The sequence below is a fragment of the Melanotaenia boesemani genome, chromosome 17 (assembly GCF_017639745.1).
Source record: "Melanotaenia boesemani isolate fMelBoe1 chromosome 17, fMelBoe1.pri, whole genome shotgun sequence".
In the NCBI taxonomy this organism is placed as follows: Eukaryota; Metazoa; Chordata; class Actinopteri; order Atheriniformes; family Melanotaeniidae; genus Melanotaenia; species Melanotaenia boesemani.
Window position 1 is genome coordinate 20,914,993 of NC_055698.1, and position 25,449 is coordinate 20,940,441.

General features: G+C 37.1%; 2 protein-coding genes across 7 annotated transcripts in view; both read left to right on the plus strand.

Moving 5' to 3' along the window:
* celf3a (cugbp, Elav-like family member 3a) overlaps window positions 1-5,871 on the plus strand; it is a 58,551-nt gene extending 52,680 nt beyond the window's left edge. For 4 of the 5 annotated variants that reach the window (XM_041967280.1, XM_041967281.1, XM_041967282.1 and 1 more), the window contains 3 exons: window positions 1,276-1,419; window positions 1,541-1,673; window positions 5,113-5,871. In XM_041967280.1, the coding sequence (XP_041823214.1) occupies window positions 1,276-1,419; window positions 1,541-1,668 (272 nt within the window). In that variant the 3' untranslated portion in view covers window positions 1,669-1,673; window positions 5,113-5,871. Of the gene's footprint in view, window positions 1-1,275; window positions 1,420-1,540; window positions 1,674-2,146; window positions 2,245-5,112 lie in introns of all 5 variants that reach the window. The other variant, XR_006008132.1, reaches the window with a different exon arrangement.
* A 3,375-nt stretch (window positions 5,872-9,246) lies between these two features.
* Window positions 9,247-24,017, plus strand: cers2a (ceramide synthase 2a). 2 transcript variants are annotated; one of them, XM_042012095.1, is made up of 11 exons: window positions 9,247-9,619; window positions 16,482-16,655; window positions 16,771-16,888; window positions 17,054-17,172; window positions 18,010-18,067; window positions 19,746-19,796; window positions 19,911-20,003; window positions 20,688-20,816; window positions 21,204-21,310; window positions 22,186-22,339; window positions 22,428-24,017. In XM_042012095.1, exons 2-11 carry the CDS (start codon window positions 16,483-16,485, stop codon window positions 22,572-22,574), a joined length of 1,149 nt encoding a protein of 382 aa, XP_041868029.1. In that variant the 5' UTR covers window positions 9,247-9,619; window position 16,482; the 3' UTR covers window positions 22,575-24,017. The 2 variants fall into 2 exon arrangements, with proteins under 2 accessions (XP_041868029.1, XP_041868030.1); XM_042012096.1 differs by having other exon boundaries at window positions 9,247-9,471.
* The last annotated feature ends 1,432 nt before the right edge of the window (window positions 24,018-25,449 follow it).

Consider the following 25,449-nt stretch of genomic DNA (forward strand, 5'->3'; position numbering starts at 1 on the left):
TCCCCATGTTTTAGTGGCTAATATATAAGTTACATGTACAAAATTCACACGGTGAGTCAAAATAGACTTATTATAATGTAGGAAACCTTTAAAGGTCTGATTTTCCTCCTTGATTGTAAGAAGTTGCACACAATCTGTCCTCAAAATGTATGTACACACAACAACCTAAAGAAGACTTGTAGCAAGAAGCAGATGTATCAAACCACACACCTGCAAGTAGCGCTAGCCACCAAGAAATGTTTTCTTTATAAATAACAGTCCACCTAAAAATGTGACGCACATTGATCAGAAACACCCCACTCTCTACACACCCACTACACATAAAAATCAATGGAAAAAAGAAAACAAAAAGCTTTTCTTGACGCATATGTCTATGAGTCAGAGGTATCTGAACTCTATTTTCCTTCTAATTCTTCCATTCATGCAGTCCTCTAGCAGCACTGGTTGTTTCACACATTGGCTCAACACCCAGGGACATTATTTAAAAATGAGTTTGATACGTGTTCAGACTTTATTCATTTATAAAATCAGAACAAGCAGTTAGCAAAGATGTAGCCTGAAGATGTGAAAATTTGTGAGTGGTAGTCTGGAATTATCCTTTTGATGATTATTTAATCAATTAGCTTTATTAACTTGAGGTGGAGATGCTGTAGTCTATTTATGTTTAATAACAGGGCATCAGAGGACAAACTTTGAAATAGTTTTCTTCTTCTCCATCCTTGCACTTCTACCTGTATTATCTGCATTCCATCTTACTTTGCTTCAGGGGTGAGGGATGTGATGAAGACAATGCTGAAGACATTTAATTCCACATTTGAGCCAGCTTCCATCTTTTACAATTGAACCAGGCTGAAGGGATAATTAAGATGCAAACCACACTGGATGTTTATGATCAGGTGGATCTGAAAGTAACTAGTGTTGGGAATTAAAGCTAAATGTTTGAAGACTCTCACATTTAATTTATTTATCTGGCTTTAATTCAGCATGTTACCTTCTGTGTCTTCAGTTTCCTTCATCTCCAAAATGTTTCTTGAAGTAGGTGTTCTTTTCATACATTCAGACTTGTGCATTAAAGATGGATGCCTCTGTCCTGTCTCCTTTTAAGTATAAACAACAATTTGAGCCACTTCCCACTTCTATAAATGTTAAAATTTTAGAAAATATTTATGGTGAAATGAGAACAAGAAACCATTTAGTTTACCTCAGACGTGTGTTTCCTCTGTTTTTTCTATGGTCTCGGCATGGTTTAACTATCTCTTCTGCCTTTGTGTACAGGTCCTGAGGGGTGCAACATCTTCATCTACCATCTGCCACAGGAGTTCACCGACTCAGAGATACTCCAGATGTTCCTGCCTTTTGGGAACGTCATCTCTGCAAAGGTCTTCGTCGACCGAGCCACCAACCAGAGCAAATGCTTTGGTGAGTCACAGTAAAATGGTGACTGAAATGGTCCTGTCTCTGGTGCTGTTGTTTTTCTCCTGATAAGCAATACTAGTTTTTCTCACACTTGAAAGTGTGTGTTGTGTAATTTCCCTCTCAGGTTTTGTGAGCTTTGACAACCCATCCAGCGCCCAGACAGCCATCCAGGCCATGAACGGTTTCCAGATTGGCATGAAGAGACTGAAGGTGCAGCTGAAGAGGCCTAAGGATGCTAACAGGCCTTACTGAAGGAGGTGAGCGGCTACATATTGATGTGTTTGAGGAGATGCGAAAAGCTAGGGGATTGGGGGGGATTGATTGACAGCTGGAAACGAAGGGCTACAAAGTGTATGCAATTGGGAGCTCAGCACTTAAATGGCTGTTTTGTTTTCATGTGGAACTGAAGAAGTCAATAACCCTACAGTAGATTAACTTTAATGAGGTGGCAGCACTTAAAAAACATCAATTTAAAATACATTACTGGGACTAGAAGATAGCTTTGTTGTGTAAAAGTAGTTCTTTTTGTTTTTGCTCAATATATGAGGGACACTTTAATTGAAAAGTAGATTTTTACTTGGTTCAAATGTTCTGTCTAACCAGTGTTCTGTCGCAGGATTGAATGGCAGCTGCTGTCCGTCATTAATTTTTTGTTTTATTTTCATTTATTGTTTTTGTGCTGTGCCACATGTGCCATTTTTCCTGAAAAAAACATCACACCACTCTCAAGACTGTCCCGCCCATACATATATCGTGGAGACGTGCGTCGCTATGGCTACGGTTGCCTAGCAACCGTTAAAACCTACCCCCCTTCCTTCTCACCGCGTTGTAAGTTAATTGGCCTGTGTTGGTTGCTGTGGCGATATTGCCTGTGATGGTTGCCATTAGCAATTTTTATTTTGGGCCGTTGCCTTGACTCACCATGCTCAGCTGCATGGCGGGTTACTGTGGCGACCGTGAACTGTGTTTGGTGCGTTGTGAGTTTCCTCTTATTATTTTGTCCTGGTTTTAATCCTTGCAAACACTGATCAGTAATTGTCACTTTACCTCAGCATCTGTAAGCAACTGATTATCATGACATGCTGTTTCCTTTTTTCTTTTTTAAGTCCTCTAAAATCTTCAGTGCTATAAGCTAAATTAGCTTGTTGTCCATCAAATATGGATCTATTAGAAGTTTTTTCCCTTTAGAGTTTTTTTTTTTTTTTTTTTTTTTTTTTGGTTTTGATTAGTTTCCTTTTCGTTGTCTGTCATGATTATCATTCTTACACATTCCCCGTTTAGTTGGTTGCTGTGATAGTCTTTCGGTGAGTGCGGGGTTTTGTTTGGTTGTTGCTAATTTCTAAGTGACTTTGTGCCTGAACTTTGTTTGGTTTTTGTGACACTGAAACTGTACTTAACGTGCCTCTGTATATGGTTGACAACATAGTGTTTGTGTATGAATGACTGTGCGTACATATTGTCTGAGTGTGACTTGGAAGAAAAGCGTGTGCATTCGTGTTTGGTAGATGTGAAAAATAGCGTTGGTGTGTATGTGACCGTGTGGGTGTGTTGTACTGCCCCAAAATGAGAAGCTGACCTTAGTCCAGAAGGTTTTGGGTAAAGCTGTTTGGTACCTGTGATACGTGCTGCTGGCTGAGGAACTGCATTCCTCTGTAGGAATTCTGGGATTGTAAAACCATAAAATATTTTAATCATACTTATAAATCGTAAAAAATGTCCACATCCTTTTCATAACAAGTGGAAATTCATAATGTGTCTTGCGCTCCGAGTATCTGTAGGTCATAAATGAGTAAGAATGAGTATGATGCCTTAAAAAGACCAAAACTGTATTTTTCTTTTTGCTTTTAATATAAATAGAAATATAAAGCAAAACATAAGCACAAACACAAGTTTTTATTAAATACTAATTTAATTTATCATTCTATTTTGTCTAAAAACCTCTTTAATGTACAGTTTTTCTCATTTTTATGAAAATGTTTAAAGAGCCACACTGTTTAAAAGCTTGGTTCTACTCTTTGTTGAAGCAAAACTATGTATGCTCTGAGTTAAAACCAGGTGAGATCAGTGACATGGGTTATTCTGATCCAATTCATTATTCTGCTGGGAACTTTTACATCCTGGGGTTACTTTGACGTTGGCTATGCATACAGTTACATCAATATTTCAACTGTTGACATTATTATGAATAAGAAAATATTCTGTTTATTCTACATATTCCCATATGCTACAGTAATTTGCACATTACCTAAACCCTTATTACATCGATATCCCCTCAAACACAGAGCATTACTAGAGTTTCTCCCCACCCCAAATACATGTCTTCTTTTATTACACGCTTGCTATTCTGCACTGAAGTCCACTGCAGCCATGTTACCAGATCTTGTGGCAGAAACAAATCACCTGGTCTGATGAAAACAAGCACAAAACACCTGACAGTGTTGCTGAAAAAACAAGCCCAAAGTTACTCATGAAAAGTGGGCCTGGCAGCTCTTATACCCAGAGAATTTGCTGTGAATTAGTACTACATGTGCATTGCAAGATATCTTGAACACCAGGGTAGGATGTAATGATTTGATTAAGGTGTATATGCGTTTACATAATGCGACTAATATCAGCATACCCCACATAGCTTTAACCAATTAACGTTTACTCTAAAAATGTTCTTATTCAGGTTAAAGGGCGCTAAAAATATTGTTGACATGGCAGTGTGTTATTTAGAATCTTAATCTGTTTAATGTGTGAGTATTGTGTCTGTAAACATAGCCAATGTTGCAGAAAAAACCCTCGTGTAGATGGTCTGTCTGAGCAGAACAGTGCACCTCTTAACTCCTCAAAAACAGTTCAAGACATTGACCAGATCTCCAAACTCCTTAGATCCTGTTGTGCCCTACAGGATACAAAGGATCTGTTGCCAGTTTCCTGGCATCAGATAAGTCAGAGGTCAGGTTTTTTTTGGCTGCATCCACACAATATTAGGAAGGTGGAATGTTGTGGCCACTCAAATATAATCATTCGTACAGACATCTTTTAAACACACAATTATATATTTTTTATAACTTGGTTATCTTGAATTAAAGAAAAGGAAGTGAAATAGATGTTTGTTAAAGAGTTTTTAATATCTAATCCATTTCAGTATCCAGTTTGTAATGACACATTTACTATTCCAGTACATAATTAGTCATAAATTCATGCAGAACAAGCGTGGAAAATAAAAAATAAAAAGGTTGATAAAAATAAAATAGATGTTCGGGTACCTTCAGATACTCTGTTAGCAGCAAAGTGAACCTGATTGGAGACGCTGATTCATACAGATGACTTTTTTTTTGCTTTTGAATGTCTTCACAGTAAATGTAAAATTCCCTCTGGCTGTTTTCCTAAAATTTGAAGAGCTAATCCCCACCAGAATTCCTACTGTGCATGTTCTGAATTAATTTGCCTGCCAAAACAGATGACAAACTATTTTTCAAATACTTGCATACACTTACAGCAAAATGACTGTCACTGTTACAGTTGCATGGACACTAGTTGATTACTGAGACTCCCCCTGAGGCTTCAGTGCAAGCAGTGTGTGTTTTGCAGACACATCTCCACTTCAAAAGTCTTGAAAAGATGTTTTTCTATTTCTTTGATTGGATTAAAAAGCTCTGTGGTCTTTTTTCTATTTCTCCTCTCCCTCTTCTTCTTCTTTACTTCCAGGAGTTCAATCAAGAAAAACCACTTGGGATGTCCCAGCCTTTTTTTGGTTGTTTGACCAACCGTATAGCACAGGAGCAACACTTCACAAAAAGCAGTATCCCGTGTATGTGCTTACAAAAACAACAACAGCAGTAATGTCAGCAACAAATCCATCGACAGAGTCCGCATCTGCAGTATCAGAAGTGCTCCAGAGTTCCTTATCATTCCACAGCTGGATTCATTTCTATTATGTACATACTCTATTGTTGGCAACAAGATATACATGTTAAGAAAAAGCATATCACTGATGTTATTCTACTGAACAGGGTTCTTCTGTATAGTGTGATTTGTGGTCTATGGCCTTAAAAAAAAAGGCCAGTCTACACAGACGGAGGCAAAAGAAAATACTATTCTGTATGATTACCGTTGGTAACATTGTTATGTAGAGTTAGTTTTATTATTTATACGTAAATAAAAGAAAAAAAAAACATGGAGTGATTAAAAATGGAAGAGAAATGGATTTCCTCTTACTGTACATACTTTGGTTTAAAAATGGAAGACTTAAAAACTTCACAAATTAACATTCTCTGCTGCCACTACTTTTAAAAATTAACAAAGCGAAAAGGAAGGGCTGGGAATTTTTCTATCTTGATTTTTTTTACGTTTAATTTATTTGGTAATCAATTTGACTGCGAGGGAGAAGTGACAATTCCTTTTTTAATTTAAGAAAAAAAAAAAAGATTCCTGTGGTCTTCACACAGTTATTATAGAGTTTTTAATTGCATAAATGTACTTATGGAAGTAAAAAACAAACAAAAAAAAAAAAAAAATTGTTTCTTTATTTATTCTCTACACTCGCTGTTTTAAAACATATGTCTTTAAAAGAAAATAAAGTACAGTTTAGAAAAAAGTGTGTGAATTCTTCTGTCATTTGCCAAATAAAGTGTTTTTGTTTTGTTTATTTTTTTAAATATATATATATACCTAATTCAATACAGCAGATTAAAAAAAAGAAGAAGATATTTTCAGAGCTTGGGTGAACGCTCATACAAGCGTTTTGTTTTGAGGGAAGTTTGCTGCTCTCTGTAGGCCTGGACAAGTATTGAAGAACATGAAAAACATCTTTTTTTGGGTTTTGTTTGAATATGAAAGTGTTGATTGAATGAACAAATAGTTTTAAGAGGACAGTTATTGAAATATAAGTACAGATCATTTACCATGAAATGTTTACATTAATGTGAGGCAGCTTAAAATGACCACTCTTATGTAAAAGTAAGAAAAGCATTTTCATGCCTGCACTTAATGCCGCTTGAATAGTGCTGATTAATGATGATTCTATCTTAATATTTAGCTCAAATATGAAGACGACAATAGAAGCGGAGTTGTGTATACCCACAGCTGGGGTTTGCAGAAAATCTGCCTGTCAGACTTTTGGGTTTGGTCTGATGAGTCTAAACATGCCTTGGCCTCCACTAACATGGCTGGATGGTATGAGAGGTGATTAATGCCACATAGCTCTGGACTGTTGCTATTTCGATAGCACTGCTGCACAATCTGTTGAACAATAATCTATTATAACTTGATCAATCAGAAAAATATTAACCAACGTATAACAATTGCTCTCAGGAAAAATGACATTTAGGGACAAATTAGGTAATCGATAAGATGATTGTTTCCTCACATCTACCCCGTCTGAGAGTTACATCATCAAGAGCTGTGGCTCCAGTTGGTCTGTCTATAAAATCAAAATAACCAAGGCCGTGTCTTGGACAGTATCAACAGTACTGCCTTTATCACTTTCTTTTCTTTGTATTTAGTTTGTTCTTAGTTGTCATTCCTTGATAATGTTTGAAATGCTCCCTTATATGGTCTAAATAACTGCACAAAAAGTATCTGGTCACACTTTACAAGTCTCCACTAAAGTATTATTTTTATTTTGTTTAAATAATACATCAAATAAAGAAAGCTTGCAATGTGTAAGTAAAATGTTTGAAGATATATTTCAATAAATACAGTGGAAATAATAGTTTTAATATGTTCATGTAAAATGTTAGGAAATTTACATACGAAACCTCTAGTGTGCTAATTTTTAACTGATAATGTGCAGTATTTCATAATATTAGATGTTTTTGTCACATTTCGAGTTATCCTTTAAGGTATCATTAAGATTAAAGCAATCAAAATATATGTCACAATGAATCTATGCAATATTTCTTTTCTTTTTTTTCTTTTTTTTTAAGAAAAAGGCTGTTCTTAAGACAACTGCACCTGCTTTCCCACAGAAACTGTAAAGGTATGTAATGTGTTGCATGCTAGGATGGTAGCGACATTTTGTAAAACTCTGATACCTCTGCCTTTTACCATTGTTCCCTGGTTAACTATTACCTTTGTTTGGCTCAGTCAAATCTGGTGGGGAGTTAAACAGATGGAAAAAGGACAAGGAGGAAGAACACTGACCTTAAAGAGTGAAAATTATTCTCACTGCTTATTCTCAAGCCAGTATCACACAATTTAATCCTATGCTAAATTTTACACAGCTACTACTAAAAACAAGACAGCTCCAACCTAAACTGAGAGCCTGCTCATCTTAAGCCCTGTTTCCACTGACGGTATGAGTCGGGATGCATTTTTTTGTGTTTCCACACGCAAAAACTGGGAAGGGTACCCTAATATCCGAACCAAACCATCTTACTTTGTTGGGACCCTTTCATTGGGGTACTACTCTAACCAACCCTACCTGAAAGGGTGGAGTTTGACACACTGCAATCTGTTGATTGGTTGAGAAAAAAAAAGTGACTTCACAAGCAACCTGGTATAAAAACAAAGCAGGAATTACTCCTTGTTTAGAGCAACTTGCGCCATGTCTCTTCTATGCGCTCTCTCCAGTCAGTAAAAATTTAGTCTAATGTTGATTCATGTCTCTTGCTCTGTCACTTTTTCTCTTTCTTTTCCTCGCTTTCTCAGATAAAGTCCTTTTGCATTTCTTTGCTGAATCAGCCATGGTATACATTCAAAATGGGAGGGAAAAAAAGTTGTCAAGTGAGGTTTCTCAGCTGCAGGGCAATAATGCCTCTGAACATGTCTAAAATGAAGCCCATCAAAACAAGTCAGAAGCACAGAGTTTTAAAGATACACTATGTAATTTTCCAATCTTAAAATTCAATGTTCCTAAAGGCACCAGACAGGGCTGCCCACTGTCTCCCTCACTTTTTGCTATTTTTATTTAACCCTTAGCAGCTGCCATTAGACAAAATACAGAAATTAAAGAAATCCATGCCAAAAATATAGTACATAAGATAAGTCTTTATACTGATGATGTATTACTTTCCCCCCCGAACTCACTGACATCTCTCCCCCAGACAATCACACTCATTAACACATTCTCATCAATATTGGACTACTCTATTAACTGGTCTAAGACCATAGTTATGCCTATTAACTGTGACTTACAGAACATACACAATACTGCAATACAGTTTGAAAACAATGCATATTTAGGCATAAACATTTCTCCCAATTATCAGAACTAACAAACCTAAATTATGTCCAGCAACTTAAAACAATAGAGGATAATCTCTCATGGTGTAGGTGCTTATCCATGTCAGTCATGGGCAGGATTGTCACAATCAAAATGATGGTTCTACCTAAAGTCAACTACCTGTTTTCAGTGATACCCACTAAACCATCCTCCAGCTGGTTTAAGTCACTGGACTCATTTCTATGGAAAAATAAGCCATCACGTATTAATCTAAAAACTTTACAACTGTCTAAAAAGAGAGGTGGATCGGACCTACCTAACTTAATTTCAGCCAGACAGTGAATACTCAATTGATGTTGGAGCTCGGAAGTCAGAAGTTAAGGCTGAACTCTGCACTATCCTCTAGTGGACGTTTTGTCTAACCATACTAACATGAAGCACACATGTGTTATATAGGACGTGACATTTGACAACATTTGAGACTGGCATACCTGTAAAGTGAGCAAAAAAAGGCCCTGAAAATGCAGCCTACAAAAAATGCACAAAATAAACGCTGAGGACAGACAGAAGACTCTTTTTATATGTGATGATCTATCAGAGCTCGCTCGGTGGCATTAATCACCCCTCATACAAGAAGAGGCGTCACTTTAAACTGCCTGCCCTCCTCATCCTGGTTAAACACACTAACCATAAAATCCACTTGAACTTTCCGACTGATATGTAACAGCAAGATTCAGATTACTAGGACCAGAGTTGTTATTATTTGCCATATTTTTGGGTCGGCTTTAAACCACGACCACAGGACATAGTACGACTTTGTTTCTTCTTTCATTTATTTTCACTGAGAATGAGGCGAACCTGACTTGGGAGGGGAAAAGGCGGATACACTCATTGTAAGAAAAGTAAGTCAGAGCCTCTTTAATAGCGAGATATTAATGAAATCCTCTCAGCTGCAGCGCAAGCAAAGGACCAGCAGCAGAAGCAGCGGCAGTAGAGCCGCCCAACATTTAGTGCCCCATTGCCTGCCTGCACACAGTGAAGAGAGAAGAGGTAAGTGGACCTAACCGTTACGCATTGGGCGGTGTATTTAGTGCTTTTTAACAGCCTCTAACTACACTCCTTGTGCACACAAACTTCAGGCTGTTATTTTTAGACAGAAACGCGAGAGTCTCCTTCCTTTGAAGATGTTATGCCAAGTTTTAGCCCATCAAACTTTGCTGACATCTTCTGAACGAAGCCCTGTCGTTGGAAGAGGTTTCCACATCAAAGTTAAAACAGGCCAACGGGCCTTTTACTTCTTCTAGTGTCGGTGGTGTTTTGTTCGCAAAGACCGCGATAAAACACGGTCGTGAAAGCTTTTAAATCTATTCAAATTATTCACCACTTTCTCGCGTAAAATAAATAAAGTTTTCCACAGATAAACGGAGATAGTTACGGTTGTTCTTGCGGTTTATGTGACCGTTAAAAAACAAATAAAAAGTTTTGAGACGTCGCCAATTAACGCTGTCTTTTTATTCACCAGAGAGACTTTTAATAAATGGCCTTGCATTATCACATTTTGATTCTGCAAGTAACTGTCAGTGTTTAGTAACTTGTTTGATCCTCCATCTCGGCTAGTTTGTTCCGCTAACTTTCTGGGGGACTCCCCGATATGCGCGCGCACCCCGCCACTCCCTGAGCGAATTTACGCAAAGAACGTAACGTAAACCTCGTTCAGCGTAAACAAAAACTTCCTGAACAACTTAAGCAGCCTTAAATGAAGAGGGTATGACTGATAGACTATTTAAAAAATTAAAGTTGATTTTTGGATGCATGTTTATTTTTTCATGTTGTTATTTTTTTTATTTAAATGAAGGCAAGCAGGTCAAATTAAATGCACTAATATGCAAATTTCTTTAGATTTAGCTTATAATAAACCAGACTTTCATGTGATCTTTTAAACTAGCCTTGAGCAGCAGTTCAGGATTTTTGAAGGTGTTTCTTTGGACTGTGGCTGCATTCTTACTAATTTCATTTCAGTCCTTGTAGCAGACCATTTTCAGAAATGTGTTTTTGTTTAAACCATTCAAAATTTACCTGTGAGTAATGGAAGCATAAAGAAAGCTCCTAATTTAAGGGATAAGCTAGTCTTGCATGAATACATAGTTCTTCACAATTAACCATTTTAAAATGGTACCTGTTGTCATTTGCAGCCAATAGCAAATCGATATAATTTTTTCCAATGTATTTAGTTGCATCAATAAGAAAATACCAAAGATAACACAGTTTGCTGTAAAGTACTAATACACCAACGAGGTGATTCCCAAAGAGTCATTTTCCATAAACTTGGCATATCTCATCATAGAGTGGCATTTTTCTTTAAAAATCGGAAGAAGCTGGAGAGTTGTCCTTTTTCCATCAATGGGTGCCTTCGTTTTGGAATGGAAGTAGGGAGAAAAGGCTGCAGTTTCCCAATGACAGAAAAACTGAACCGAAAATTAGGGACAGCAGGTCTCATGAAGTGATGAATCCTCCCCGTATTTAAGCCTTGTGGGGTCATTTTGACAGAAAACAGAACAATATACAGCCAATATCCAAAGAAACCTTTGGAAAGTCCTTCAAGAATTTTAGAAAACTGTTCCTGAAGACCATTTAAATAAATGACACAGGGTTCAAGCTTTGTTGAATAAGATAATCTTATTAAATATTCACTTAAAGTTCAGGTAACTTTTGAGGAGCTGTAAGAACTTCTTTGGTAGCTCAGTGGTTCTGGTCTGAAATGTTTTTAAAACTGTTTATATATCATTTTTTTTTTTTAACAATTAGTGTAATCTGTATGAGTGTTGGTAAAATAACAGTAGAAACCTGATCTTGGTATCGAAATGGTAACATCCTGATTATTTTTTAACTGCTGCATCTGTTGCAGCTTTGCTGTCCTCACAGAATTCACAATGTTATCTATAACTTATTTTATCTGACATAATGAGCTCATGATGTCATTTTGTTTCCTGTTATTCCCGTTCAGTATAATATGGCAGTATTATTTAAAAAGTTTATATTTTAAGAGATCGGCTTTTATGTGAAAAATCGTGAAGTTCTATCAGTACTATTACATTTCGTACAGCAATTCTGAGTGGCTGTTTTGAAATGAATAGAAATATTTTAGATTTTTCAGTGATCAGAGAGCATGTCGTAACCTAGCTCGTGTGTATTCAAACAGCAGAACCAGCTACAGCTGCCAGAAAAATCAGCAGATTATCTTGTAACGAACCCAGTCAGAATAAGTTCAGTAAAAGATTGGGTAGCATTATAAAGGGAGGTGACCCAGTTTAATGTCTGAAAGTCAAGATATTTTGGATTCTTCAACACACAATGTGCTTCAGCTTTCTAAAAGGAAAATGCTGTAATACTTTTTTTTCAAATCTGAGAAACAATTTGCAGCAGTTTTGTGCGCAAAATACTCTGAAATGTTTTTAACTAAAGCTGTCAAAAATAATGCGTTAAGGGCAGTAAATAATTTATGTAATTGCATTAATATTTTTAAGACATTTCACGAATATGCAGCATGACAAGCGCCATACATCCCTCATTTTTCTGTTATGAAGACGGAACATGGAGGTGTTTCAGGTCAAGATGAGCTGACTGGCTCTATGGATGGAATTAAGTATTAAAAGAATGTTGATGGAAAATCCAATGAACAGAAATGATTTGCATGATCTGCAAGAAGGAATTTCACTTTAACCAATGCTGTTCAACCTTAAAGTACCATGCTAACGCTAAGCACGCAACAAGTAGCTTGCTCTTTCTGTTGATACAATACAGAAGGAACAGGCATATTGCAGGCATATTTGTAAGTGGTGATTAATCATGATTAATTCATTTGTAAGCTGTGATTAATCTGATAAAATTTTTTTAATCATTTCACTGCCCTACTTTTAACATAACTGATAATATTGCTCATACAGAGGTAGAACAGGCAAGAGGTAAGTAATGTGAAATCAGAAATCATGCAAATAAAGAAGCAGACTGAACTCCCTTTGTTATGAAAGTGGTGATGTTGTCACTTAACTTTCAAGTATGAACCTCCTAAGATACAGCATGTTATTTGCACATACTTTGCTTTCATGTACTTCTCAAGCTGTTAGTTTGGTGATTAAGTTAAGTCACATTTCTACACAATGAACGCAAGCTATTCGGTTTACTTTTGCCACAGGCCGAGTGTTTACTTTGCATTCATATACTGAAATGCACAGCCTCAAGGAGGGGTTTTCACTTCCGCCATTGGACAAAAAATGTCTGAATGGGTTCACCTAAGTACCATAAAACACTCAAAGACTGAATGCAGACCTGCACTCACCAACCTTTTATACACAGTCGACAGAGAGCCCATTTTCTGGTCTTTTGTTCAAAGTATTTAAAAGAGTCAACCTGATCTGCTGTCAGGTAGACAACTGAGACAATGAGTTTAGGTATAGAGTTGGATTCAGAGAGACCATTATACTAGATGTCTGACATGAGAAGGAACAAACTGAGTGAAACGGGTTAAATGAAATCCTGACACTGACAGGAAAGTTGATCTGTAACTATTGTCTTTTTAGGGTGAGCTGATGTATCTTTGTCATTTAATGAAGTCAAGCCAAGTCTAACAAAGTCAGGCTGCACTAGTCATTCTCCCTTCATTAAAGATTTACTATGGTTTAAAGTCCATACACAGCCAAATTTCTATCTCAAAAGATTTGGATCAAGTAAAGTATCATACTGTAACTCCAATACCGAGTGGAGAGCTAAAGGTAAAGTTGCAATTTGAAAAAGAGAGTCAGTCTGCCCATCAGGCGTTGTAATGAAATCCGCTGGTGGCTAAACACTCCATTCAGGTGTTGCCAGTAATTACACTGATGTCATCCCAGTTTACCTGAAGATCCTCTTACTGTTTGTGTACTCTCATAAGAAATCACTTATTTTTGCTTTTTTGACATCAGCCCTCAGGAACGGGGAAAAGATGTTGCAGATATTAAGACTAAGAGAGCATTGACATTTTTTTTTTCTTTCTAACCTTGAATACTGTTGCTGTAAAAAGCTTAGAAAACTTTAGTTCTTTTATTTGAGAGTGCAATTTATTATTAAGAGCCCAGCTTATGTTAATTTTAAAATTATGTTTTGAGGGTTCAGTTCTGCTGTTATACTTTTAGGGAGTCATGATGTAACAGCCAGCTGGTTATTGAATAGCACAAAAGGCATTGTGAAAGTGCAGTAAGCCACACCCAGTCTTTAATCATTGGTTTCATATCCATATTAAACTCTCCACAACCACTGATTGACCACGTTTACATGAGAGTTTTAATTCCCCTTTAATTTAGAGTAAAAATCCTTTTTAAATGAGCTTGTAAACACCTAATTCCGAATGAACATTCTGAATTTAACTTAACACTGAAGTAAGTGACTGTTTTATTCAGATTTTAAATTGAATTGATTAATTGCTCGATCATGTTGACGTTAATTCTGCTTTAAATTAATTCTGAATGTTCTGCGCATGCTCGTTCCTTTGTCCTGTCGCGATGACGGTACGGTACTCTACCATCTCCTCCTCAGCTGACCAAGTAGTATGCTAGTGTCGAGCTGCTGCTTCAAAACTAGAACCAAAATCAGAGCGAAAATGGTTCTTATTATGTGGTCTTCCATGTTGTAGATAAAAAGAAAAGAAGCAGGAACTGGAGTTTGTTTTCTTCCGGTAGATGTAAATACGTCACGCCCGCTCCCTGTCCAATCAAAACTCTTCCCAACCCCCTGATCTAAAGCGGAATTGAATAAAGAAGATTAAACATGTTTTCCATTTAAATCTCAATTCAGAATTATTATTTCCATGTAAACATGAAGGAGAATACTTTAATTCCGTGTACATGGAGGGGATGAGCAGGCTCTACTTCTTGAGACGGCTCAGATCCTTCAATGTCTGCAGCAAAATGTTGGAGATCTTTTATCCGTCTGCCGTCTCCAGTGTGATTGTCTTAGCTGCTGTGTGCTGGGGAGGCAGCATCGCAGCCTGCAACAACAACAGACTGAAGAAGGCTGGATCTGTCTTTGACTACAAACTGGACAATTTTGAAACTGTGGTGGAGAGAAGGTCGCTGAACAAACTGGTTTCCAGCATGGACAACCCCCACCATCCTCTCCACCACACACTGGTCAGACGAGCTCCTTCTCTAACAGACTGAGACGCTCCGCTGTCGTACGGACAGATACAGGAACTCTTTCCTTCCATCACTCTGTTCAATAAGTCACCTCTGGCAGACAGGGAAGACACCAGGCTTTACCTGCTGCTTTTATCCACTTGCCATTTTATTTTACTTTTTAAATTCTACTTTGATTTTGCACATCCTTATTTAAATTTATATACCTCTATAGCCTATTCTCCTTACTTATTCTCTCTTGCTCTTTCGACTCGTATATGTTGTACATAGATTTGTATATTTTGCTTATTATCTGGTATAAAGATTTGTATGTTTATTTTGCTGCTTTTTTTGTTTATCTAAATATTTTGCGCCAATGCATGCTGCTGCAACCCCTAATTTCCCAGCTTTGGGATCAATAAACGTATCTATCTATAAGCTGCTCAATTTGCCATATCAAAGGATTATCTTGTAGTTATGGGGGCTTTGTGATTTTGTAAAAGTCCTCCACTGATCCTCTATGATGAAAGGAATGCATTAAGACTGTTCTGTTTGTACCACAGAACATTTGGTGAAGTGCATTAACGGGTGAGAAAACAGCTTGCTTTGAAGCATTTGTGCGTCCTAACTAGCTTTGATTTGAAGCTAATCAAATGTACTACATGGAGATGTGGATAAGCAACAGGAACATTGGACCATGAATGAGCAGTTTCAGGTGGTTCAGGAACAGATTATTTTTGTGGAAAAGAATCTCCTGCTTTGGACTTGGTGTTTATAACTTTGCAGACTTTGAACACACACCAAAAAGTTGCAATAGCCTACGCACAAATAATAAAACATAATAAAACAGTAAAACATGCAAGCTCTTTCAATTTTGGACTACGCTGATCTTTAAATGATATCCTCTTGCCTCATCTAAATCTTAGATTTAATTTCTTTTCAAAGCTCTTTGAAGGACTTGTTGAATATTCAATGATTAAAATGTGACCTTCTTTGGTTAATCAAAATGAATATTTGTATTATGTGAGTGTGTAATATATGCAAAAAAAAGCTAAACATTTGTTTAGTGTGATATGTCTCCATGAGCAGATGTTTTGATGATTTTCCATAGATGCTTTAGTAGAAATGTGATAACACTCAGAGGTATAAAAAGAGTTATTTTGCTTAAGATTATCTGCACATGCTGTTAAAGTTACGCAATTTCCTTCCCTAGATTCAGAAACCATGCATGTTATGAATCAGTGGGAAATAGTTTATGTAAAACCATTTCTCAATCATAGATGTTGCAGAAAAACTTTTTTTTCTTTGTAAAATCCTTTTAATGTTACGATAAAGCCTTATGGTCAACTTTCTGGGGATTTTTAAAACCATGTGTTTGAGTAAATGCATCATCCAGGAGCAGAAATGCTTTAAATTTGTGTCAGATTAAATTTAACTATAGAGCACGGATTTTGTTTTTTATTGCATAGGCTCCTGCATTATAAGAATCCTTTCATTATTCCCTTTTATCTAGATAAGGAAGTGGTCAGATATGGAGCCTATTTCAGATGCTCTGTTAGATTAATAACCTCCCATCAGTCATCATTCCTCTGAGCCCCGTTTCCTCTCCTTCCTCTCAGGATATTGTCATGCCTGAGTTAGTAGTTGTAAATTTATCTAATGGAAAATCTAAGTGGAAAACGGCAAGCAGACAAAATCTTCTTTTTAATACCTGCCTTAATTTCCTTCCTCAAGATATGAGTCCCTTCTCTTCGTTTTGTCTGTAGGATGTTATCTCATTTGAGTGAGCAGATATGGGCCGACTGGATTTGGTTCCCTGAAGGCCACGGATGGGATGACTTAAAGGATCGTGATGGAAAAGTCTTCCCTAAAATTCAAGACCTGTGGGCCTCTTTACCCATTGCTCTCTGCTTCTTACTCATAAGACCCATCTTTGAGCGGTGAGTCATTTCCAGAAGTGACTTCTGGGCTTCGTCTACCTATCTGATTTAGATGTTTCGTCTGACAAGTATAAAGCGACCTGTAAGCCATCCATTATTCTCCTCCGCTTTCTAGGACGGTAGCGATTCCTTTGGCTTCTCTGCTGGGAGTGAGAGACAAACAGCGCCTTTGTGCTCCTTCAAATCCCATCCTGGAGTCCCATTTCTGCAGCACGTCAAAGCATCCTTCACAGGTAACCGTGCTGCAAACATCAGCACCTCGTAGCTGTTTGAAATGTGTATGTTTAAGGAATAAATGGACTAACATGGCAACATTTGTTTGCATTTGAATCCGTTTTAGCCAGTTAACAAGTAATTTAATGACTTCATTTTCTTTTCTTGTCTTCTTTTGTTTATAGAACTTTATAGAGAATTTAAGTAAGCAGACGGGTTGCTCAGTACGACAGGTGCAGAGGTGGTTCAGGCAGCGAAGAAACCAGGACCGGCCAAGCAAGCTCAAAAAGTTCAGGGAAGCAAGGTACATTTATATCTCTAATCACATGTTCAACCCTGTACTTCCTCTTCACATTTATGACAGAACAGTGTTTCATTTCACCAGCATAGTTTTACTTTAGTCAGGATTTTGAGGATATGATGTTCGATTAGACTCCAGATCCTTTGCAGCTGTCATGACACCATTAACAGAAAACAAGAGCAACAATATTTCTCATCATGAAAGACTACAGTAAAACTAACCTCACCTGTAAGAGTTGTCAGCACTTCATATCGTTACAGCATTACAGGCAGCTCTGTGCAACGTAAAACTTTCAGTAAATAAAAGCAGCAACATCTTTAGTAAAACAATAACAATGATTTATTGAGCCGTCTCGTAAAACTTTGGTAGTATCTGCCACTGCAGCATATTAACATTTTAATTATAGCGTTTTACTGTTCCACAGGGTGATGATGATTATTTTATCATAGCTGTCCCCAGTTTCAACCCAGACATTTGTTGCAAAACAAGCAGAAAAATGACAACTGCTGCACATAAAACACTACTCAGGGTTTTCCCTGCAGCTTTGAAAGGAGGACTGTGGACATATGTTTTGTTATCTTTCCATTGTCTACTGTGATCTTGTGTTTATTTTGTTTTTAAGTGAGTCTCCTTTTTTCTTTTTGATATACTGGGTTTACTGGAAAAGTAAATAAATCAGATTTGACTATAACATTTGGTTGGTTTAGATATCTTTACGACTAAAATGAAAAAGCTGAATTATTTCCGCTTGTACTTCCTCATACCTTTGAACATTGTAAACAGATGTGGGAAGGTTTGTCAGCTGTGGTTTTTTTTTTGTTTGTTTTTTTCTTCTTACAGTTGGAGATTTACCTTTTACCTTCTTGCTTTCTTTGCTGGCCTGGCAGTCCTTGTTGATGTGAGTAGTTCATTAGAAAATACTTCCATGTGTCGTAATAGCAACTAAAGAAAAAAAAATTCCTTTAGTTAAATACAGTATTCAGTTCAATTCAGATTTATTTGTATACCACTAATTCATGAGTCATTTATTGCTATTTTTAAAGATACTGTTACACCCATTTATAATTCAATTAAAACAAATATGATCCACAGTTATCCACTTTATAATGTGTTTATATGAATCCAAACAAAAAGAGAAAATTCCCAATAGATGGCATCAAATCTTCTCTATTTAATCCTCCATCCTGAGCTTGCATGGTGTGGTGGGTGATAGTGGAAAGGAAAAAACTTTTCCTGTTTTACAGGAAGAAAAACCTCCAGCAGAACCAGACTCAGGAGAGTTGACCATCTGTCTGGATTGGTTGGCAGTGTTAAATAAAGTATAAGAAATATTGGCTACATGTTTCAGCTATGGTTGGAAGCTGCATATATTTATATTGAACATGAATGTTGCAGTATTTGATTCTCTTTTTGAAGACATGATGAACTCCATTGGATTTAATGGGGAAACTGTGTCCAAACTATTGACTGATAGTGTAAATACAGAAGTCTAGAAGTCAAATGAAAATTCAGTTCAAACAGCTGTATGTACACATAAGTGATTCAGGTAGTTAGGAACCACCAGAGTGCAGGTCCACTATGAACTGGAAGTTGCTGGAACACCAGCTACAGTCCAGCAAGTTTTCTCTGACTGCATGCATGAAGAAGAAAGACAGATGATTTTTGTTTACTTCAATAATAAGAGGTGTTCATGGAGGAGCAACGTTATACTTACTGTTAAACATAGTCATAGGTTGAGTTGTTTTGCTGTTTTGTTAGAACTGCTAGATTGCACAAACTGCTGAGTAATGGAGGATTTTCACAGGAACATTCATTTTAATGTAAAACCATTAACTTTGCAACAGGACGACTCATCTTAACAGGACAGTGATTCCAGAACGCACCAGAACTGGTTGTTTAATGGATAAATCCAGCTAACATTAAGTGTTTGGAAAGGCTTGACGTTAATGTGCGAATTATCTTTGAGAGTTGAGTCTGTGCCTAAAACAGACTTCATTTCTATTAATTTTTGTCAAGAAGACTGGTGGAATATTCAACCATCGTTTTGCATTATCTTAAAGTGTCAGCTGAAAGTGCAGCGAGCATTTGTTAGTCATGCTGTGTACATTTCAGCCTGTGTTTATCTCAAAACCTCAAACTTAGTATATTTTTTTCTACTAAATATGTACACACATTGCATCTGGAAGTTGAATCACTCCTGCATGTGTATGTTTATCTACACTCATCCAATCTCTGAAGCTCTGTCTTTTTTAAAAAAAAAAACAAAGCATAATAAAATGTATGTATCAATAAGTCTATATTCCAAATGAAGCTGCAAAGACTGTGGTTCAGTTAAAAAGCCAAGTCTAACTCTATAACCAGTCTAGTTTAACTATAGATGTGACCATGATGGATAACATTCATGCTTATGACAACGGTGCTGCTTTCCATCACAGTTGCACACATGCCTGGCAAAGTACAGAAAAGGATGGGATTTTTCTGTTGCATCCACAGTAAACACCTTGTTTAACGCCACATGTACTTTGTTATAAACAAAAAGGAAAAAACAAAGTTAAAAATAATCTATCTCCCCTCAGAAACCATGGTTCTATGATGTGAAGCAGGTGTGGGAAGACTTTCCAAAAATGGTGACTAATTTCCTTTTTGTTCTGTAAAATCTGTGATCATACATGTTAGTTTATATCTTAACCAGTGAGTTACAGTAAACAGTGGGTAAAAGACTCTTTGCCCTTCTCTTGCAGCCACTGCTGCCCTCACAGTACTGGTACTACATTATCGAGCTGGGCTTCTATGTCTCTTTGGTTTTTAGCGTAGCATCAGATGTCAAACGTAAGGTAAGTGAAACCAAACTGTTTCTAAGCTCTGTTGGCTTTTTACTCTATCGAAAAACCATTCAGTAGCTTTCCAGTGAGAGATGACTCCCGGGGGAGCATGAGATGATAAGAATGATCTGTTGTGCTGGTGTCATATTTTGAGGTTTGGGTATTGATTTCCCCATTAAGTTCTAACTTGATGTATTGAGTGTAGCTGTTGGCTTTCAGAATGCCATTAAAGATGACGTTCAGTTTAACTCATGCGCTCCAGCTGGAGTTGATGCAAAAAGGTCTAAATGTTGTTCAAAATGTTCTGAAAAGTGACAGAGCTTCAATCCTGTCGGCACACACAGAGGTCACCGTGCCAACGCTGGTTTAATAACTCATGTTCACAAATGCAAGCTGCTTATCTTTTAAACCCAAACAAGAGATTTCTTTAATTTTTTTTCTGGGACAAAACCACCATGATGAGATTGTCTAGTCTGAGGATTCTAAATTTTTATAATTTTTCTTTTCCACTAATATGTTTTAATTTAGCTTTTTTTTTAATCCCACTGAAGCTCTGCAGTCTGCTCTGTGAAGAGTTAATCATTTGTAAAAATCAAGCGATCCTGATTAGTGACCAATCTTTACAGCTTGATCAATAAGTGACCAAACACTGCTAAGTTTTGTTTTTTTTACATCATCTCCTTTATGTCTGTCTAGGATTTCAAAGAGCAGATCGTGCACCATGTGGCCACCATTGTCCTCATCAGTTTCTCCTGGATGGTCAACTACATCCGGGCTGGGACTTTGACTCTGGTGTTGCATGATGCCTCTGACTATCTAATGGAGGTATGATGCAAGTGTCAGTGGAATGTAAATAAGTTGTACTCAAGTAAAAATGTGCTGTACTTAAACTTGACTTGAAGCTTGAAGAACAATATCTGTTAGTTTAGTACATTTTATCTTACAGATTTAGTCACTTTACAGATGATGATGTTTAAATACAAAACATCTGAAGAACTAATATGATTTTTTATTAATCTAGGGTACAAATAGAACTTAAATGATTAGGCTAATCTATATTTAGTATTCCTAAATAGATTTAATGTAATGTGAGGATAACTTGTGTCCTCACAGAGTTGGTTGTCTGCCCTCTAGAGGTAAATAAACAAGAAGCTCAGACTCATGATGTTTTTTCTTTCTTTCTTTCTTTTTTCTTCCTCCTTTTAAATATAGTCAGCCAAAATGTTCAACTATGCAGGCTGGAGAAGAACGTGCAACTTCATCTTTGTGGTGTTTGCTGCAGTTTTCATCATCACCCGCCTTGTGATCTTCCCCTTCTGGTAAAAAGGATGTTACATCAAACTTTTTGTAACTGTGAATGTGTCATCAATGTTCGCATTAGTTAAAGAGTTGACAATTTTTTTTTTTCTTGATTGAGTTTTCATGCAGCATTTCTTATGTTTTGTCTGCACTACTAGTTTATACTTGAGGGTGAAAACCTTTTATATGTAGTGTGAAAAAATTTGTGACAAAAAGAAGTGAATCCCTCAGCAAACCATCCAGCAGTTAGCTTAGTTCAAGTCAGAAATCCTCCCTGATTCTCTAAAATGAGAGCTTCTGAATGCTGTCTATTGTGGCTACATTTAGAAAAAAAAATCTAAAATATCTCTTTGACATCCTTAAGAGATAAAAACATTTAAATGGGTTGCTTTTAGAATGTTAGAATATTTTAGTGATTTCAGTGTATTAGTTGACAGTAGTTCAAGTTCAGGAAATCAGCATTATCTTTAAAGTTATGCTGCCTCCCATGGTATAGCGCTTTATCTTCTTTAAAACATGAATAACAGCAAGTGGGTGTTGGGTTCTTCTTTTTTTGCAAATGTCTCCTCACTGTGTCACAATAGCAGCTGTTCAGAACAGGCCAGTTCATTCAAAATAGCTGAGAGGCGTCAGCGGCAGCCATGCTGTTTAGTTTCTGATAATAAATTTATAAATGCTATCTTAACTTTTTAAGCAGGAAGCTGACTAAAGCATGTACAGATTCATATTTTATTGTGCAGAAATTAAAAAAAAAAAAAAAAAGCTTTGCAGACTTTTTTCCCCCCCCTGTAAAAACAACAACCACATTGTCAGAATTCCTCTCAATGGGCTGTTGAGGGTGACTGTAGGTGGCTCTGACTGGACTCTTTGTTCTTCCTTTTGTCCTCTTGCCCAGGATCATACATACAACAGCGATCTACCCACTGTCTGAGTACAACCCCTTCTTTGGCTTCTACTTCTTCAACGGCCTGATGTTTGTGCTGCAGTTTCTGCATATCTTCTGGGCAGGGCTCATCTTGCGGATGGTTGTCAAATTCCTGCCAGGCAATGTAAGAAACGTGTTCTTCATACATACGGTGACATGTAACACAAGCGGCCTTAGACGTGCAGCATTTCATGCCTTGTTCCGTCTGACAGGACATTGTGGAGGATGAGCGGAGCGATAAGGAGGAAACGGAGTCTGATGATGAAGAGGATGATCGCACGTGCATTGAAAAGTCCAAAAATGGCCATGTGCAGAATGGCCACGCGCTCCTAAACAACAACCACAATAAGATGGACTGATGGGGCAGCGAGGGTGTATGAGGGGCAATGACGGGCCCTCGTCTGGAAGCCAAAGAATGGGAGCATGGCATGTTGAAAGGGGTGGCTGGCAGCACAGACTCAGATTTACACTCATATCAAATCTTCCATTTCAGAAGTCCTGTGCGGGGTGGGTTGTTAACTTTTTGTGGATTACACTAAGTTAAATAAGAGAAGAGGGTCAGATGAAAAGCTGCAAACGTGTCTCTCTTCTTATCTCTTTGTTCACGCCTGCAGCTTTTCTTTCTTTTGCTTTCCGCTCAGATTTTGTGCTGTCGACCAAGCTGCCAGTCAAACCTCCCTGCTTGTAGCTTTGTTTTATTACCAGAAGCGTTTCAGAAGATTCTGCAATTGGGATGAGTTGATCATCCCCCTTGCAGTCGGCTAACACTTTTGAGTATTAATTATACCTTAAACGTGACCTAATTTTGCTCTACATAGCCACCCTGGCACTAGGGTGAATGTGGCAGTGATTTTCTATGGACCATAAATCTGTTACCTGTAGTCCAGAGTTTCATTCAGTAATGAGCCTGCCCAAGTATCGCAACTACCAGTTTTTGTTACTTTGGCTCTTGCCAATGAAGCTTACAGTGAGGTGTACAACAAAATAATCGGTTATCATTTTTAGCAGCATGAAAGAAGGTGCTACTACATCTGCATGTGCACTAAATCGTGCCTTTGTGGAAGTTTGTCTTAAAACTGTATTCTGGAAAGAGATCATTTTAAATGTTTAATGTCTTTTAGTTGTGTAATTTTTATTTTGCTTTATGTTTTATTTGTTTTTCACTCCAGTTCATGGTTTAAATTTGGGAGCAATTTGAGTATTAAGCGAACCAATGAGTAATTGTAATTTCTTTGTGGACTGGAAGCATTCAGTGTTGTTTTTTTCCCCATCCAAGATGCACTTTATGGTTCTTCCATAGTTTAGTGTCATTAAAAAATCTTGTAACAAACTGAGCTAGTAGGTTCAATTCAAACAGAAATGTGATTTTTCTTATTAGTTTAAAAAAAATTCTGAGTATAATTTCAGTTTGTTTGATATTTATTCTCATTGATTCCCTCAGTGGCAAAGATTTAGTTAGTATTTCTATTTTCTTTTATTTCTTTGGGGGGGGTATTTTTGTTAAGTCATTAAAAGAAATCTTCAGCAAAGAGGTAAAAATTGAAATGCCAAAGCATGGTTTACATTTTTTATCTTGTGATTTTTCAAGTGCCTTCTTCATTTCAAATATTGTTAAAAAGAAAAGAAGTTTGTTTCTGTGCCCGTTGTGTTCTAACATTTACGGTAATTTTCCTGAGTGCCTCCTTCAAGCCCGTGCAGCTCCTTCTAAAAAGCTTTGCATCTGCTGATGTTTTTAACTTGCAGCCTGTGTTGCTAAGCTGTAAATTTTGGAATTAATGATAAAAGATAATTGTGGATAACTATTCTGTGTTTCTTCTTTCTTTTTAGAATTTGAATCTGAAATAAGTTTGATCTTAATTTAAAGTTGTCTTTTTTTTAATTGTAACAAATTTAAAGATCAACTGTGTAATGACTAAACCATTTACACAAGCCTCTAAATATTTGGATTATTAATCAATGTAATTTTCATTCAGATGTTATGGATAGAATTTAGTTAAATTTTCAGGACATCTGAAATAGAATAAGGAACAAGTTATTAGACTTTGGGGGTGACCCGGCTCACGGTCTGGACCCAGGTATTTTATAAAGGATTCTTTACTGTGTGGAGAATAAAAATCTGGTCCTTCCTGCACAATAATTTAAGTTAGGAGCATTTAAAGGGTAACTTAAACTCAATGTCCCAAAATTGGTATGTGCCTTTTGAAATATTTTGTTAAAGCACAATGTCATTTTTTGCCCATATCCTGTGTGGCTTTTCATTTGTGCTACAAAGCCAAAACACAATAGGTTTGGCAGTATTTGACACTGTTGGACATTCATTGCAATTCTTTAACTCCGTTCTATTTTCTTCTTTCTAATCTTTAGTTTCTTTTTTTCCTTTAACTTATTGCATGTCTTGAACAACCTTTCACTTTGATGTTTTGGAGATGGGAACCGTTTTATCATTTGTATCTACAGTACTTTCTCTGTAAAGAACAAAACTTGGCAACGCTCACAAAAGCTCATAAAAGTGGAATAAATGCAGACTGGTGTGAGAAGCATCCAGCAATCACTGGTCCCACTGGTGTACAGTAAACCTGAAGGCGCCATGGAAGTTTGTCTTAAACTTGTGAGGTGATGACACATGGGCTAGCACAATTCTGAGATCATGGATGCAAATACATACATATATATATATATATAAAGTCAAAAGGCTATTTGAGGCTATAAGTTTTTAGCTTTTTTTTCTCCTTTGCTATCCAACAAAGAAATGGAAAAATAAGCTAATTTTAGTCCCCCTGCTCTGCCTTACAGTATTTTGGCTGCAGCCTAAAAGCCCTCCTTGGCTAATTGCATATAGAGTGCGATCACTTTACAATCCTGCACTGCACTTTAGCCTCTGCACTGGTCCTGTCACTGGTAGCCTCACTGTAACTATTACCATTTTAAAGCAGCAGGGTCAATTTCAACCCGACTCCTGCATCTGGCTCTGGCTCTGTAATTTAATTGCCAATGCATCTCCTGTTTCTCCTTTCTAAGCCCCCTTCTGTGTCCAGTCTTACTCATCCTCCGTAAATCTTTTGCATCTCCTTTATCCAAAAGTTCCCCTTTCCATCCTCTGGTGCTGTTTCATCCTTGTGAAAAAAATAACCTCAGTGCCGCCCTAAGGTGCCTGAGTTGAATGTGGTGTGAAGTCTAATTGGTGACAATGATGAAGGTCTCTTGACAGGAGAACAAAAGCGGAGGGGTGTTTGA